Source organism: Pseudonaja textilis, chromosome 7 (genome assembly GCF_049901715.1).
Source record: "Pseudonaja textilis isolate UNSWEBS1 chromosome 7, rPseTex1.2, whole genome shotgun sequence".
Taxonomy (NCBI): Eukaryota; Metazoa; Chordata; class Lepidosauria; order Squamata; family Elapidae; genus Pseudonaja; species Pseudonaja textilis.
The window spans coordinates 17,426,525-17,444,741 of NC_141996.1; the positions used below are offsets into that span (position 1 = coordinate 17,426,525).

At 35.9% G+C, this 18,217-nt stretch overlaps 2 protein-coding genes across 8 annotated transcripts in view; one reads left to right on the forward strand and one right to left on the reverse strand.

Moving 5' to 3' along the window:
* ELMOD1 (ELMO domain containing 1) overlaps window positions 1-4,296 on the forward strand; it is a 43,007-nt gene extending 38,711 nt beyond the window's left edge. For all 5 annotated transcript variants that reach the window (XM_087937115.1, XM_087937111.1, XM_087937116.1 and 2 more), the window contains one exon: window positions 2,425-4,296. In XM_087937115.1, coding sequence (XP_087793241.1) covers window positions 2,425-2,597 — 173 coding nt within the window. In that variant the 3' untranslated portion in view covers window positions 2,598-4,296. The remainder of the gene's footprint in view (window positions 1-2,424) is intronic.
* Window positions 4,297-7,793: 3,497 nt separating this feature from the next.
* Window positions 7,794-18,217, reverse strand: part of SLN (sarcolipin) — a 30,504-nt gene continuing 20,080 nt past the window's right edge. Inside the window, exons 2-3 of one of the 3 annotated variants that reach the window (XR_015744268.1) lie at window positions 15,213-15,320; window positions 7,794-8,418 (exon numbers count right to left, since the gene is read on the reverse strand). Coding sequence is in view for 2 of the 3 variants with exons in the window: in XM_026721034.2 (XP_026576819.1) it covers window positions 8,222-8,317 (96 nt within the window). In the remaining variant the exon portion in view is untranslated. Of the gene's footprint in view, window positions 8,419-13,366; window positions 13,504-15,212; window positions 15,337-18,217 lie in introns of those variants that run through there. The other 2 variants (XM_026721034.2, XM_087937117.1) reach the window with 2 other exon arrangements.

The window sequence follows — 18,217 nt, forward strand, 5'->3', positions numbered from 1 at the left end:
CAGGTTTCAAGAGAAAGAAGTCATACATTTCAGATCTTTTTTTTTCAAAATGTCAAATACACTAACGTTGCTTTGCAAAGTGTCAAATACACTAACGTTGCTTTGCAGTAACCGGATCAAATTCTGATTAATTTTGCATTCATTCATTCCCACTGCCTTTTATTGCATTTTCCTGTGTGAAGCTTAGCCATCAACAACTGAAGTAGATTTTTTGGTTCTCCCAATTTCAATTTATCTAAAGCTGCTAAATACAAAGGGTTGATGCATACTTTCAAAACTGAATGTACATATAGGTTGTATGTGACTTACTACCATAATTGAACCTGCCATTATGGTCACAAGTCACAATGGTCATTAAGCAGGTCACCATATGACTGAGCCTGATTTTACAATCCTTTTTTTGCAACAAAATGCCATGGTCATTAAATGAATGCTGCTGTTGTAAAGTGAACCCATGGCTCACTCTGAGGTGTCATTCACTCACTCATTCATTCATTCATTCATTCATTCATTCATACGAATTTCTATAGCTGCCCAACTTAACCAAATAATTCTGGATGGCTTTTTGCCAAAAAATACAAGTAAACACCAGCAAAAAGGCATAAATCACAGTCATGGGATGTCAGGACACTACATATAGCTGCAAATGCAGGCCCGATGCCAAGTACCCAAAATATATGGTCATGTGACTGCATGGAGGCCTGGCTATCAGAACTTCGAATCTGGGTTGTAACTAGATTTTTCAAGATCTGACAGTCAACTTCAAATAGTCACAAAGTGGTGGTTCATAAGTCAAGAACTACTCATTATGAACCTGCCAAAAGTTGTGTGTATGTGTATGCATGTGTATTGGCTGGGGAATTCTGGAAGTTGAAGTCCAAGCATCTTCCAAGTTACCAAGGTTGAGAAACACCGATATATATCATATATTTGGGGACTTCTTGATCTTGTGGAAGAACTATTGGTTCAGCATTTATATTTCATTTTACCTGATTGAAATGGCTGCCATACCTGAATCATAAGGTACTATTATTAAGTGTTGTGTCTTATGATTCTTGACTTTTGACGAATGTATCTTTTCTTTTATGTACACTGAGAGCATACGCATCAAGACAAATTCCTTGTGTGTCCAATCACACTTGGCCAATAAAGAATTCTATTCTATATTGAAAATTCTGGTGCACAATAGTTCTCCATTGGTCACAGATTTACATTTTCCATTCATATCCTTGGTTTTATACTGTTTATTCAAAAGATGCTCTTCGACTAACAGTGTGGACGCTGTCTGCATTGCTAGTTTGAGACAGATTCTGCTAGAAAAAAACATTCAAAAGGATAACATTGTGAGGTTCGTGTTTTGGAGGTTTTGTTTTTACTGTTATTTGGGTAAAGTTGGAGGACACTTTTGCAAACAGACTTTGAGGAAAAAAACCCCACAGGCTCCCCACCCCACCCCGCCCCACCCCCCACAGCCCTATGTTACAAGAAACTAAATTTTTCAATTAATCCTTGTACCTTCTGGGTTTTTGCTCTGCTAGAATTCCAACCGCAGGCTTCTTTTTCATTTTTTTCCAACTTTATAGGTTTGGATTTTAGGTTCGTGCAAATGCAGTGTTAAAATGCACAGTTTAAAAATGATGGTTTAAATTTTAAAACAATAACTTAGCTATTTGGTTTTGGTTTTGTCCTTACCTAGAAAAATTGCACTGAAGAAACAAGTCAAGGCCTTTTGGAGAAGAGTTAGTGATAATAAGAATGATAAGAAAAAAACATTTTCTTGGGGTGACGTAAAATATCTTTGATAAAAAATAGTCTATGGAGGTTCTCAGTCACCCAGATCCTGGTTGTCCCAAAGGTGCTTTTTTTATTTCAAGAGGCAATTGGACTTTCTGGTTTTTCTTTGAAGATGTTTCGCTTCTCATCCAAGAAACTGAAAGAGCTTCAGAGCTGAAGAAATTTCTTGGGTGAGAAGCAAAACGTCTTCAAAGAAAAACCAGAAAGTCCAATTGCCTCTTGAAAAAAAAAAAAAGACTCTTAGGACTTTGATTTTTAAAAAAAGAGCACCTGGAAAAGGTGAAAAAGTAATTACATACACTTAAATACTGCAACATTAAAATGTCTGTAATTCTATCTGCATTAAAAAAAAAAATAGCACATGGCTTTTTTCCAAACTAGTCCTTTTCACCTGTCTTGTGTGCATGCGGGCAGAGATTTACGAGAGCCCATTTGGGCTGACTTGCCTTCAGCAATGCTTCTTTCTCTCCGTGCAGTTCGTATTCTCCCACGTTGCCAAAGAAAGTCATAGCATTCATTGACATTTGGATTAGGTTATATTTAGAAGAGGAATGGTAAAACTGTTTACGCACCAAAGGAAAACCCTGATTCACTTGAATTCAAATTTCCGTTGACTTTTTGTCCCCGTAGGCTACTTGATGCATGAATTTCATAAATTCTGGATTGAAGAGGACCCCCTGGACATAATGGAGTTCAATCGGGTGCGAGAGAAATTCCACAAACGGATTATCCGGCAGCTGCAGAATCCGAATATGGCATTATGCCCTCACTTCGCTGCCTCGGAAAGCTTGATCAACCTGTAGCCATTCCCATGGTTTGATTTGGAAACACTGCCTGGTTCTTGTGTTATGCCACCATCTAGAGATAAATTGCAGATACATTGAATGATCACAGCAAGTGCATGCCTGCTTCTCTTGACGCAGTATTCATTTCTCGCGCTCTCTTTCAAGAACCGCCTCCCACTGCTCTGAGGGGAGTTTGGTTACTGTCAAAGAGAGCTCATATTGCAATATCTTGCAGTGTTAAACACTTTGAATTGATGTCCTGTGTTTCTTTCCTTTCTTTTAAACCAATGTGTCTCAACCTTGGCAGCTTTCAGATGTGTGGACTTCAACTCCCAGAATTCCCCAGTCAGCCCCTGCCGCCTGGGGAATTCTGGGAGTTGGAGTTCACACATCTGAAAGCTGTCATGATTAGGACATACTTTTTAAGTTCTTAGCTCTTCGCTTTGCTACTGCATATTTCATTTAATTAAAGAACTGTATGTAGCTGGGTGGGGGATTTTTTTGTTTGTTTGTTTGTTTATATAGACAGAATAATTTAGTTGGAAACTTGTACTGTGAAAACCTTTTAACTTATTCATTTTGTTTTATGATAACTGTTTTCTTTTTTTAAAAAGGGGGTTGTAAGTCAACTTTTTTCAGTCCTGTTTAACTGAATGGCACTGAAGTGAAAAGGACTGAAAAAGGCTTGTATTAAACTGGTCTCATGCATTGAATATTATTTAGAAGGCAGTATACATGACTTCAGCCTAGTCTTGACAAAATACATTTAAATGTAACGATTTCTCCCTCATGCAAACGTGCATGCTTCATGAAAAAAAAAATCAATAGTAAGATTTGTAATAAAAAATGTGTGAATAATTTTATCATACATAAAGAATTTATAATGAGGCTATGATGGCAGGGAGGTTGAATGAATTTGAGGGAATGAGTTAAATTGATAAGAATTAATGGATGTAAGCAAGTCACCAACATTATGTAACTTGGTGGCCTTCATACGGTATGTGCTGGACTGTTCTTCTCATCAGATGTTCTTCTCACCGCCAACCACCATGCTTATAAAAAAGTATCCTTTTGGAGAAAAAGAACAGAGAGATTTATTCCTTGATGGTTTATACTGGACTATAGTCACAGTATTCAGCTAAACTTTGAAAGTGCAGAATTCACTGGTTGTATTTATGCATATCTGAGTGCAATTGGATTGTGTGCGAGTATGTTTTGGATTGCTTTAAAGGGACAAACTATATTTTCTTCATTTTTCAATTATTGAATTTTGGGCTTGGATGATCAGCTTTGTTCCTAGCTGAAAGGAATTAACAAAGATGCGTGAAAGGAGCAAACGTAACTGGTTATTAAGCAAAGACAGTGATTTAAGGGAAGAAAATGTGCACATTCTGTATAGAACATTCTCATAAAATTGTACTGAAATGACTGGTAGATGCATTACCTTTTCCATGAAGCTCATGCAAATATTCTTTTTTTTTTAAGTGGGATTTCAAAGGAACAGGTCCATTTCGGTTGTCCTCAGCTCCCTTTGATACCCTGGGTAATCTACACTCAGTTGTATTTACCACGGTATTTCATACTGTACCATTATTTCTTTTAAAATCATTCTGACTGTTATAGGGTAGGCTATGAAATTGCTAACATTGCAAGTTTGAATTTGAGGTATTGCCTAATTATTTGTGAATTATATGAATAAACAATATCATTCCAAACAGGAAAAGTGTGTGAGGGTCATTATTTAAAATGAAGCAATGTTAAGTGTTTCTGCTCAAGTATTTTCAAGAGAAGGGTTTGGAAGAAGAATGATACTGTCTTACTCAATTCCGTTCACTAAGGAGAAATGGTGTATAATTTCTTTCCTAATGATATGGTAGAATCCAGATTTAGCTGATTTTAAATCCATCCCCAAATCTGGGGAACCCACTTTAATGTGGTTCATTTCAGAGTTTGTAGGAAGTTCATAAAGGCAAAAGGATCTTCTTTGAATGACAGTAAAGAGACTTTAGGGATGCAGTGGCTCAATGGCTAAGATACTGAGCTTCTCAATCAAAAGGTTGGCACTTCAGTGGTTCAAATCCCTAGTGCCACGTAAAAGAGTGAACTCCCGTTACTTGTCCCAGCTTCTGCCAACCTAGCTGTTTGAAAGCATGTAAAAATGCAAGTAGAAAAATAGGGACCACTTTGGTGGGAAGGTAACAGCGTTCCGTGCGCCTTTGCCATTTAGTCATGCCAGCCACATGACCATGGAGACATCTTCAGACAGCACTGGCTCTTCAGCTTTGAATCAGAGATGAGCACTGCCCCCTAGAGCCAGAAATGATTAGCACATACGTGCAAGGGGAACTCTTACCTTTATCTTTAAAGAGAGTTTCTCTTTTGTCCTTCCATCTTGTCCCATTTTATAGCTCAGATGTGGAACAGTGGACCTATATTCTCTGGGTTGCAATGTATTAAATAAATAAATCTTCCTGCTACATTTCCCACTTTTTAAACCTAGGGACAAAAACCAATGGAATGAAGATTGATGTAGGTGCAAAATAATCTCCTGTCTGGAAACACCCCATTTAAGTCTCTTGCTGGTCCTTAGTCCAACTGGAACAGAGACTGATAGAGGGAGATCTGAGTTCTCTGTAAGGATTAAACATCTTAAAGGGGATCCCTTTAAGTTTGATATGATACGGTTGCCAAGCACTAGCAGGTTGTTAGAGCACTTGAAAACCGCAACTCTTTGTATCTTTAGGGTTTAAGTGGCAGTGAAGTGAGTGGTTCCAACATCACCATAAATAGCATAATTGATGCTAAACATTGAAAGACAGATTCAAAGGGCTGGACTGACATGCAGAATAAGTAAGACCTCTAAAGAAGGCAGAAAGCAAGTCATAATTTATGTAATACTTTTAGGGATATCCAAGGTAATTTTTCCGCTATGTCATCATGATCTCTGAATTTACTATAACCCATAGTGCTCAAGCAGCTCTGCTCCTCACCATTCTTCTGGTTTTGACTCTAAAATGTAAAGTATAAAATCACCGAAATGGTAGTTACACCGGTCGGATCCCACCTCTGATTGTTACCAAGGAAATGTTACAGAGCAGTAGAGGTCAGCTCCAGTGTACGTATTATTTTACCATTCACCAAGAATTGCCCACTCCTGTTCTAAATGGACCTTTTAAAAGATAAAATATAGCTAACTATATTTCATATAGGGAGCCAGTCCAGTGAAGTGGTTAAGGTGCTGGCCAGCCTAGAAAACCAGGAGACAGTGAGTTCTAGTTCCACTTTAGGCATGGAAGTCGGCTGGATGACTTTGGGCCAGTCCTCCTGTCTCAGCCCAGCCCAAATCACAGGAGGGTTGAGGGAAAAAAGGAGGAGGAAACTGCATTATGTATGTTCACTGCCTTAAGATATTAGAAACAATATAATAAAGAGGATAAGAAAATGATATTTTAAAGAAGTTTGTATTTCTTGAAACACCCCATGTCTTTTCACCATTAGAAAGAGTGGGGCGGGAAAGCTATAGGAAAAATAGAATTTCTGCTTCTCGCTAGCTTTTTTGCTTAAGCCTAAAGTGTCCTGGGCTGGGACTCTTTGTTAATTTTTAAAAAGTGCCATACAACTGTCTCTCTCATGGGACGGGATTTCCCCTGGCTTCTCTGATGTGTGTCAAGCAGCTGAATCACATTTTCTGCTTGCCTTTAAACATGGCCTTTGAATCAATGAGAAGTATATTTCAAGCACATTCCATGGCTCCATACTTGAGCAAAGGCAGGGAATCTAGGCCAACAGCTACTGAAGCACTAAAGCATTGGTTTCATATGTATATTCCCAAGGGGTGGGGAAGTATTTTTAAGCTGGGGTAGAGATCTGAGAATATGTGATGACACACATATTCAAGTAGGATAGATACCAGAAGAGTATATGAAACTGAGATGCCTCAGTGACAGGAAAGTCACAAAAAATAGATCACTTTTTTTTCTGTATGGTGCTTCTATTGGTCAACAACTAGCCAGGAAGTGGAATAGAAATTTGCAAATTACTGAAATAGTTGTTGCTTCTTTTGATTGAAGATGCTAAATGTCAAGGCTATGTATAATCTCTCTTTTACCATAAGTCAATTTCATTGACCATCTTCTCAGGTTACCTTGCTGGAAGGATGGTGTGATATGCACTAATGTTTGGCATCATGTATGCAACAAGAAGCCTGAGAGGGTGCAAGAAGATCTGATGCAATGGGTCTTCTAACATTAGGGGTAGAAGTGGACTTAGTGACTTGCAAATTGGACAACCCCAGGGTCACATACAGCTCTGAAAGCTTTGGATGAGACCCCTCAAGACTTAGACTACATTATCCAGTGTGACAAAAGCAGGAAAATGGTGAAGTATTTGAGGATTAATGGTACTCATCATATTTGCTTTATGTTTCAGTTAGGGTTTTAAAAGATGAAGTCCATTTCTGGACAACAGGAGAAATGAGAAGACTATTTCTAGTCTAATCTAGAAAAAAGTCTACAGGGAATTTGCCCGTTTATTTGTGAATAAAGTCTCAATGAATGTAATGAGATTCCCCAAGGGGACAAATCTCTGAGAAGATATATACCAGGGCTGTCAAATTCCCAGCCCACAGGCTGGATCCGTCACGTGCTGGCCATGCCCCCGCCCAATTTAGCAAAAGGAGGGAAGTCCCAATATGTCATGTGACGATGCCTTGATAACGTGAGTTTGACACCCCTGATATATACAGTATATTTATTTGATATATTTCTGTGCATAATTAAGAAACTAGATTGTACGTTAAATGGATTTAACACACCATATTATGCCCTTCTTCTGCCTTTGCAAGATCCTTTCTGCAGATCCCTATTCTGGAACTCTTCAATTGCAAGGTTTTATGTTTATGTGTTTATGTTTTGGTGCGGAAATGACATGGCTCACTGATATGCAGGGTTGAAGGCTCCAGATTCATGGTACCTCCAGGCATTTAAGATTCATGTTTCAACAAGTTATCCGATCAAAACTCTGTTTATTCATCCATTCCTGATCTAGGTGTTTTGCCAAATTCCTGCTTTTGTATATGCTGAATTAGAATGCATACAACAATATTTAAAGATCTGAGTTTAGTGTTCATGAAATACCATAACATTCTGTTATCCTGTAAGAAAAGGCTTGCTTACAAAGGCAACATCAAGAAGACAATTAAAAAGAACAGAAAGCGCATCAAATGTTATTATTTATCCAAATGATAACAAATGGTAGAGCAGCATATGTCCACTAATTGATTACATAAAATTGAAATAATGAAGACTTCATGAGCGTCTAAGTCACAGTAAGCTAATGCATTAATGAGTTGTCATGTTTGTAGCTACTTTCGTGATTCTAATGAGATACGCCCATCATTTACAAAAAGAAATTCAGGTAAAGGAGTGTTTATGCCGTGCTTTGAAGAAAAATTAATGTACACCTTCTTAGATCCATTTGAATTGTTAGATACATATAAATGAGGTATTTTTATTTTTTAAAAAAATGCATTACATTTTTTTCCACATTGAAACTTGGAGCACACCAAGAAGCACTTATGAGGAGTAGCATTCTCATCCTTCACCAGAAGCAGATCCTTCCATGATTCCAGGAATATGAGTCTTTCATTCTTGATAAGACTTCACCAGAAGCCACATGAGCAGTACTGTTATCAGGACTATCATAAAGTTGAGGAAAAGCTCTTGCGTGGATCTATCCATGGCCAGGAAGAATCAACGTGAAGGAGAAACTTCGTCTGTGGGATGAACAGGCTATGGAAGCTCTTGCTTCCGTTTGTCCTTGTGATCAACCTTGTCCTCACCTAAAGAACAAGAAAGATTCCAACAAAACTAGAGGTGTGAGTATCACAAGCATTCTCCAGGCCTATTAATAATACAACTAGCATAAGTAAATGTTATTACTATTGCTAACCTTTATGCAAGCAAGAGATATTAAAAAAGGCAGAAGATATCTCTAACAGCTTATCACCTTCTTCAGTTTCTATCAAACCACAAGCCTTCTTGTCGACATCACCCAGCTGCCCCAACAAACATAGCCTTCGTGAGAATGCTATTTAGATTTGCAATTATTTTTGGTTTTTATGGTTTTGTATACACGAAACCATAACTTTGAACACTGAAAAGTTATTAGTGATTACATTCTTATCATCATTAAAACGAAAGGAAGCACAGGTTTCCTTCCATGTATTTTGAGGCCCATTTTCAGCTGTTTCAAAAGTATATCATGGTTAAAATCCAAATACTAGAACATATGTGTGTCTGTGTATCTGTGTGTCTGTCTGTGTAGACATGCTTTCAAGTCATTGTTGGCTCTTGGCAACTGCCTGTGTAAGTACCAACAGGTTTTGTGGCAAGATTTCAGAAGTAGTTTGCCATTTCCTTCTTCTTAGGGCTGAGAGAGTGACTGTCACTGGCCCAAATCACTGAGCTGGCTTTGTACCTAAAATGGGATTAGAACTCATAGTCTCCTGGTTTCCAGCTGGGTGCCCTAACCACTGTATGAAACTGGTTCTCAATAAGCAAATACTAGAACTAGCTTGCCTTTAATGTGTTTTCCATTGAAATGTGAACATGCCAAATTTCCACTTGAAATTGCTTTTGTACTAGGGTGTGAGTTTCTTTCTTGGAAGAAAATCATTGAAATTTGGGTATATTTTGGATGCCTGTATTGTTAGTCTGTTTTACTGGAACTCAAGATTTAAAAGTATCTATCCCGATGTAAAATATATATTTTATTAGATCTCGACTCTAGGAATTCTGTTCTGAAAATGAAAACTCAGTAGTTTTGGGATGTAATAGTCTATTGCTGGTTACAATTTATTTCTTTGTTTGATTGGGAATGGGAATGTGATCTGGGAACGTGAAGAAAAATGTGTGGGTTGAAGTTGAAAATCCTTTGATAAGCTATTTCAGATTTACCCACATATCTACTTTTGATTTTGACCTATTTTTGATCCATCCTTGAGGTAGAAGGACCCATGATTGGTGAGATTTTGGTTTCCCCCTTGCATAATACAACTAAAAAATGCAAGAATTTTTACATGAATAAAAATATTTAAATATTATGGAAAAGATAGGCAAGCAAGGCATCTTTTTCATGGTACTATTTGTTCAATAACTATTTTAACAATGTTAAAATGAATTTACAATTAATTACTTAATTGTATTGAATATTACTTATTGTATATAATATTTCAATAGTTGTCAGTAATAGCATTTCAGAACAAAAGGTTATCATAAATAGTTTAACAATAGATTTTAAGCATCTATTTTCTTAGGCTGTTACTAACTAAATATTGCCAAACACTACTATGTTTTTTTTTCATTTTATTGGCAGATTTGTCCAAGATCATTTGTAAAATATTGATTTAACCATTGACTTTTACTATTGTCTAACAGCAGCTTGGAATAGCTAACCCATTTGGGAATTATAATTCTATAATGGTCTTGTACCTTGTATGAATGTTACATTTCTTTTAACATAAACTCTTACTATTCTTATATCTTCAGTGATAAGTTAAATGAGAATAAATCTTCAGCTGTTTGGATGGAAATTCGGTGACTCCTAATCTCTTTGTTTGATTTATTTACTGTGGATTATTGTTGTTGATACTTATATATGGCTTAGATTTTAATAACTACCTGCAATTTTTATGATACAGTATATTTATTTAAAATCTATGTAATATTGAACATTCTTAATTCCATGTTACCTGTAAATGCTCTATTTATGTAGTGTTTAGCTGCCCTTTCTTGCCTCTTTTTTTCCTTTCTCAAAAATGTTTCATAAAAGCATAATTTAATTGAAATACCTAATTAACCTTGGCTAACTTCAAACAGCAAGGCAGTGCCAAATCTAATGAATGACAGACCAGCAGAAAATCTAATAGACTGAGTGGTTGAAAACCATTTCTGTATTGTTGCCAAAAAAACAACATGGATGTCAATCTCATTTTATATTATCTTATTGCACTACTGAAGTGCTATTGAAAGGAATGACATTACATCAAATTGGTGAAATTTCAAACAAGAAATCAAGTGACCCATATAGATGGCATGAAGACTTGTCCTGCCTCTTCCTTGAGATTAGAAAGATGAAAGCCATATCATAATCCCATGCCACATATTTGCTCAGTTTTGACATGTTTAAAGAACAAAATGGGATCCAACTACACGTAAATATTTGCCAAACGAAAAGACAGAGATATCTCAGATAGTGAAATCGATAATTCAAAAGTTTAACATACTTAAGATCCACAATGCATCACTTTTAATACTTTGTTGATATGGTAGCAAAGTGTTACTATCAATAATTGCAATTTTCCTGAAACATTTTGGAAAATAGAGAAGACAGCACAAAGAAAAGGGTGTCAGTCTATTCTCCAAAGCACCTGAGGATAGGACAAGAAGCAATGGGTGGATAATCAAGGAAAGAAACAACTTAGAACTAAGGAGAAATTTCCTGACAGTTAGAACTCATGTTGGAACAACTTGCCTCCAGAAGTTGTGAATGCTCCAACACTGGAAGTTTTTAAGAAGAGATTGGACAACCATTTGTCTGAAATGGAATTGGGTTTCCTGTCTGAGCAGAGGGTTGGACTAGAAGACCTCCAAGGTCCCTTCCAACACTGTCCTTTTGTTACTATGTTAATTCCAACACCAGCAGAAAGTTGCAAGTGAGTATCTCTCCATATGGTTAGACTTACCATCTCCAACCCGTTGCCCATTGTATTAATGGATTTTGACTCTCAGACTTCCCAGTCAACAGGATGTCTCTGTGATAATCAGGGTGATTAAAAAGGTAGTAGTATCAAATGTATTTTGATGGGATCTGATCTGAGCACATGAACCCTGTCTAGAGACTGCCAAACTGAAATTACCTAGACATCTAATCCATCTGTATGCATGGCCAGGGCTATAAATGGTTTGCACTGAAGTAATTAAAAATATTTCTTGATCACCCTCCATCTAGAGGACTCCAGGACAATGGAGGGGGAGCCCAGATAAAGCTATGCACACAAATGGAACATAACAAAACCGACACACAAGCAAAGCAGAACACAAAACAGCAATCAAAAATAGTAATTCAGATTAAGGATACTGAAAATAAGAATACTAAAGCTCCGCATCTTGGGACATTGAGAAGTTATCAATTGAGTTTTATTCTTCATTGTAAAAGAGGGGAGAGAAATCATTTATTTAAAGAGAAGATTAGCATTGATTTCCTTCCTCACTTTTCTGCAAGGCCAGTTCTTTTCAAGGGTGTGAACCCTGCATTAGGAAGTTCAAAGTCCATACAAAATGAAAAATAGAATCCATTACCAAATATGGGGCAATGAAAATATAGTAGCCTTCTTCCATTGATCCAAATGACCTTTATAATAAAACAATGTATGGTGTTATAGAAGGCGCATTCACTTCTTCACAGAAGTCTTAACTATTGCATCATCCCTTTTCCTGCGCAGATCCTTCCCCATCAATCTCAATCCCAAAAGCTTGTGTGATCTTTTGAGAACATCCCTCCCTCCCTTCAGTGCATCACAAGAGCTGCAAGGGAATGCAAAACACTCATGAGATTTAAGATTTACTGAGATCTGGGCCATTTTTTATCTCCTCAGTTGAGGAAGTTGCAGACAGTCAGATTAATTAAATTGGAGAATGAGAGAATGAAACCAACAGGATGTTTCTTATAAGACCACAGTTCACTTCCTAACTGCTTGGATACAATGGGCCTTATTTTTGAACAAGCATGCATATGTTTCTACTGGAAGTATTAGACTGCATCCTAATATTCACTTCCCTAAGAATATGTCTCATTGCACTTAAATGGAGCTTATTTTAAAGCAAACATATAAAAGATAGCGCTACTTTTAAAAGCCTACAAAGTAGTAAACAGACATTTCATAAGACAAGAAAAGATTTTCATCTCATAGTCATTTTTCTTAGCAACAGTAGAGATCTGGGTTTGGGTTTATGATCTTGACCACAAATGTTAATGAATATGCAGCTGCAGATGTAGTTCAAGTTTGCAGATGCTGGAGATTTACATATCTGAAGTTTATTTCTTAGGAAAAATGTCAAAGCTGTGAAGGACCTGCAATGAAATCTTAAAGGAAATATTTCCCTATCAGATACCCTCCAAAGGAGTCAGAATTACATGGCTAGGAATCTTGGACTATCTTGGAAAGGTCCTGCTAGGTATAGGCAGGACTTTCTTTCCTCCCTCCCTCCCTCCCTCCCTCCCACCCCCTCCCTCCCTCATCCATCCCTCCCTTCCTTCCTCCCTCCCTCCATCCCTCCCTTCCTAGGGAAGGACAACTGGGGAGGCTGAAAGGTCTTCAAAGACTATGCCTCCATCCACTGCATTGTTGACATGAACCAGAATATAACCATAACTCCCAAATGAAAAGAAAAAGAGAAGTAATTCTGATTCTGCCCTATTTTGATCAAATTGCTGCCATGACCTCAGTAACCCTCACAGAATGTAGAATGAAATGAATAATAATCCCACCACCCTCTTTATGTAAGAGAATTCCATGCCTATTGGGCTTTTCCAAGCATCTTGGTCTAAAGAACTCTGCTCAGTTATTACAGAAATTGATGCTGGAAAAAGCCAGTAGTCTTGCAACAAGATAGCCTTTAAATTAGAGGATCTTTGTTGGTTCTCCTACCTACAGTGCTGATTTAATCATCATGTCAGTTTTGCTTTAAGGTACAGTTAAACTCTAGGTGAGCAAATGGTAGCCTTACCTTTCATATTTTTTAGACCAAATTTGCAGCACACACTAAGCTTTATAGTATATAGGACAGTGGATATTTGATATGCATAGAAGTCTCTGCAAAGGAGTTTAATCAAGGCAAAATAGGCAGCATTAAATTTCATGCCATCGTTCATATAGATTTCTTGATTGGATGTAAATTACTGCAGTGATTGCATTCTCTCTTTTGATTCCCTTCATACATTTGTGTTAGAAATTTATCTTGGGAAGAACTGTCATTTCCATTGTTTGGAAAAGTTGTAATCTTTCATGTAGTTAAGAAAAGAAATTAATATTCTTTGCCCCTCCCTCTCCTTTGTCCTTTTTCAGATATGGTCCCTGGGCCATATAAAGACATGTAAAAGAATAATTCTTAAAAATAGCATAGCTATTATTCAAGATTCATTAACTCTTTTTATTCTCCCTGATTAATACCCTGACAAATAGCATTCCCAGCCTGGTGCTTTTCTGATATTTGAGGACCATAAGTTTACATTTATTTATTAATTTTTGCATTTATGTATTATATTTATTTAATACATTTATTTCTTGCATATGCAGGACTACAGCTCTATATTTGCAGGAAGCAAGAAATTCCTAGTGCCATATTTGGAACAACAAGTTTAAGATAAACTAGTTAGATATTCTGCAATTGTGTGAATGTTTTTTTCCATACTTTTTTGCCCTAATAGTAGTTTAGTCCATTTATTTTAGGAATTAAAGAATATTAAGAGGCTACAGGAACATCTTGCAAAATAATCTGAGCATCAAATACTTTCATTTTGTTCGGTGATCTTGAGTTTGATTTATGTATTTAAATTTTCAAGCTTTCTACATGATCCATAAGTGAAGAAACTAAGTTCTACCAAATTCCTACACTGATTTCACAGTTCCATGTATCCAGGAAAGGATACACAGCTAAGGTATCTCCCAGCTATAGGTTAACTTGACAAAACATTACAATAGTATTTTTATGTTAGTACTATTAAGTGGGGAGCAATATAGCAAAGCACAAAGCTGTAAACATAATAAACATTTGAAAAGTATAAGGTCCATAGTAATGCTTGAGAGTCTTCTAAGGGACATCACTAACTAATGTTTGGAAGTTGAGCCATGGCAACTGGATTTCCTTTCTTGTTGATTTGAAATATTTCATTGCTTATCGAGTAGCTTCTTCAATCCAAGTAGCTGGTCGGCTGGTTCCCCCTGACCAATTTGCTCAGACTGAAGAAGCTACTTGGATAAGCAGCCAAACATTTCGAACCAATAAGAAAAGAAGTCCAGTTGCCGTGGATATCTGGGAATCTTCATTGATATAACACTAATTAATGTTGTCTGTTCTGCAAAAGTCTTGGGTTGAGAGATGGAAGCTTGCCTAAAGCTCCTGAGTTGGTCCACCAACAAGCTGAGATTCCATTCAGGTTATTATTCAGCTTCTATGTTAAATTCAGCTTCTATGTTATTCAGCTTCTATGTTAGTTCTGTGAAAGGTAAATCTGCATGGCCTTGCAATATTAGAATTCTAATGACCCTGTCCCATCAAATCCAACCAGTGTTCCTGGTTCATTCAGCTTCACTGAACCTCCATTCTAAATATGTACATAAGGATAATCCTGTGTCCCTAATAAAGTATTATGTCCAATGATTAGTAATAGTACCTTAATAAGAAACAAAGAATGTCAACACTATACATCATTAAAAGTTTCCTGGAAACATAAATACAATGGGAAAGCCAGAAGTTCCTACAGCTTTAAACCTCAGGGGGAATGTTAGTTTTCTTTTTTTTTCTTTGAAGAAGAAATAAGATCTAGGCATATCAAATGCATCTATTGCTCTACCTGCAGACGACGGATGGAGCACCAGAGTGTGATGCCCAGAGCTTCTCAGCTTGTTCTCATCATCCAATGCTGTCTGTGTGAGAATTCTGCTGCTGGAACTAAAGTAGTCTGAGGGAGGAGAACATTGGTAACATAAGCAGTGATGTCACAGGCTTCCTATTTAAGTGGGGTTAAGCCGATGAGCAGAATTCAGTTGAGGTTATTTAGGTATTGGGGGTAGGGAGGCAAGAATATGTTTAGATTTACATATTTTCAGATCCAGATCTGACTTGGTTATAAGAATGTCAAGAATTCTGAATCAGGGAGGGTAGTTCTATATTTTTTTTTCCAGAAAGTTGATTCTGCTTCAAAGCATCCAGTACATAGTAACCTACAGAGCAATGAGAAAGAGAAACAGGTAATTGCCTGGAATTCTCAATATTCTTTAAGCTCAAGAAGTCTTAATCTATTGAGAAACGAACTTCCAAATTCCAGGTTCTGTGCAGATTATTTGATAAGCACAGCCACTTGTTCTGTCCTGCCCCACATTCTTATTATAGTAATCTTTTAGCTTCTCATATTCCTATAGGATGAGTCCAAGAAAGAAAGAACAACAGGTGCCAAACCTTCTTTGTATTACAAGATGAAGTAACTAGCTAAACTATTATAAACTGAAGACCAAAGGATTCCAATTTTCACTCTGAACCAATGTCATGTGGACTTAGTTATTCATAAGTTTACCCTATGTTTTCATCTCCTAATTCATTATCTCAAGAAGTTTATTGGAATATAAATTCATTCATAAATATACTTTATGTTTATATATACTTTATTGGCCAATCACACTTGTCCAATAAAGAACATTCTATTTTATATTCTTTGGTGTTAAATACCCAGTAACAAGCTACCTGGTGGGATTCCCATTAGCAATTTTGGCAAGCTATAAATTCTTAATTGATATTACTTGTATTATGTTTATGTTTACTTTTTGTTTCATTGTTGTAAACCTCCTCATGGTGTTTCTACATTACTATTTGTACAAGCAGAAAGAGAGGATGTAGATTTGAAGAATAAATGCAAGAAAATGTTACTTCTGTTTTTAATGACAGAAATAAAAGTGCATCTAACACAAACATTCCTTTTTCACATTTGAAAGCTGATAATGTAGCATATTAAGTACAATTGAACTTCTCACGAAACTCTCTGACTACCAATTTGTAGAGTTCCATGAAGAAGACAGGGTTTTCAAGAGACTGTTCATAAAAGAAGAGGTGAACAACTATCAAATCTGCCATCTAGAATTAGGCCATTGAGCACTGATGATTTACTTAGTTGGATAATGAAACATTTGCAAGAAAACAATCAAGCTCAGAAAGCTTCAAGGACCTTATAGTTAGACCACTTACTGAAATGGAGCAAAATCCTGAAAGAATAACTATTAAATTCCCTTAACCAACTGAACAAATATTCTGCTTCTATGTTAACTGCTAGCGATGTAAATAAATATCTCATTCCAACAGTTCTATTTTCTTTTTCTTTTTTAATTTTATTAATTTTCAAAGACAATACACAGATAAAGAAAACATAAAACGTAAGAACATAGAACATCTTTTCTAAGAACTACTTATCAAAACAAATAAAACATCTTATTTAAGTACAAAATAATTCTAAATTATCACATTTCCATACAAACACAATTTAATATGCATCTTATGTATTCAACTTCATAACTTATTATTTTTTCCAACTTCTCACTGTTTCTTCCTTTACTTCTGTTCAATTTTATTCATTAAACTTATACTTTCATCTATTTCATATTACTATATTTCATATTATTACTGTTTCATATGTTCTTATCCAACATTATTAATTCTCAATAAACAAACATAAACAAAAAATACATAACATAAAGACATAAAACTTCTTTTTAGAAAGCAGCTTAACCCAGGGTTACAACTTTTTGTACAGACATAAATCAAATTCATGCTCACCTTATATACTATTTCATATCTTATTTAACATTCTATATTTTCCATATGTCTTCTCCCCTCTTTTCACTCTCTTAATTCTATTTTATTTATTTAATCTCAATTTAAATCATTATACTTGTATCTTTTGTCCGTTCTTTTTCAATTATCTATTTATCTTTTCTCTTTAATACAAACTTTTTCCTGTAATCACTGGTTGAAGTATTACACCTTTGTATCTTTCCCACAAATTTAACACTTAAAATAATACATAATTTCCATTCTGATTCTGCTTAGTACATTCTACATAACATTTTAAAATAAAAAACATAATGAACTTATAGTATGGTAAAAACAATATTCCATAACAAATTAATTAATTAAACTCTATTAGTTAATTCTTAGACATTTTACACATTCCCTACAATGTTCTATTAACACATATGTTATTCCAATTTTCTAACTATTTCAAATACAAATACTACAATACAATCTTATGTACTTTTGCAGAATCTCTTTTTAGATTATATTTTACCCTTTGTCTCTGAAAAAAAACTGTTTTTTAACATCTTGTTTTAAGCCTTTATAACTTCTCTTCACTTTTTCCCTTCCTTCCTTGTCAAGTCTAGCCTTTTTACCCCCCTCTCTCTCAATCTCCAGCCTCTTAGTCTCCCCTCTCTGTTGTATTCCTCTTTTCTGTTGCTTTCCGACATTATATCGATTTTTCACCTTATTTTCCCTTTCTTGGTTGTTTTTTTAGAACTTAAATTCTCCATTTTCTTTTCCATTTTACTCTTTTCTTCCTCAATTAAAATTATATGTCCATTAAAGATGGCTTCTTCTTCATCATCCCAGCCTTCTTGTTGTTGCATTTCTTGATAAGTAGAAATCGCCATTTCTAAGAAGCGAAAAATAGATCCAAAAGAGCCCTTGCCTTCTTCTTCCTCTTCTTTTAACTTTTCAAATTCCATTTTCAATTCTTCAACAGATACCATTGTGAAAAATTTTTTTTAAACAATCCAAATGTTTTTTTTAGTCTTTCAAAAGATAGTTTACAAA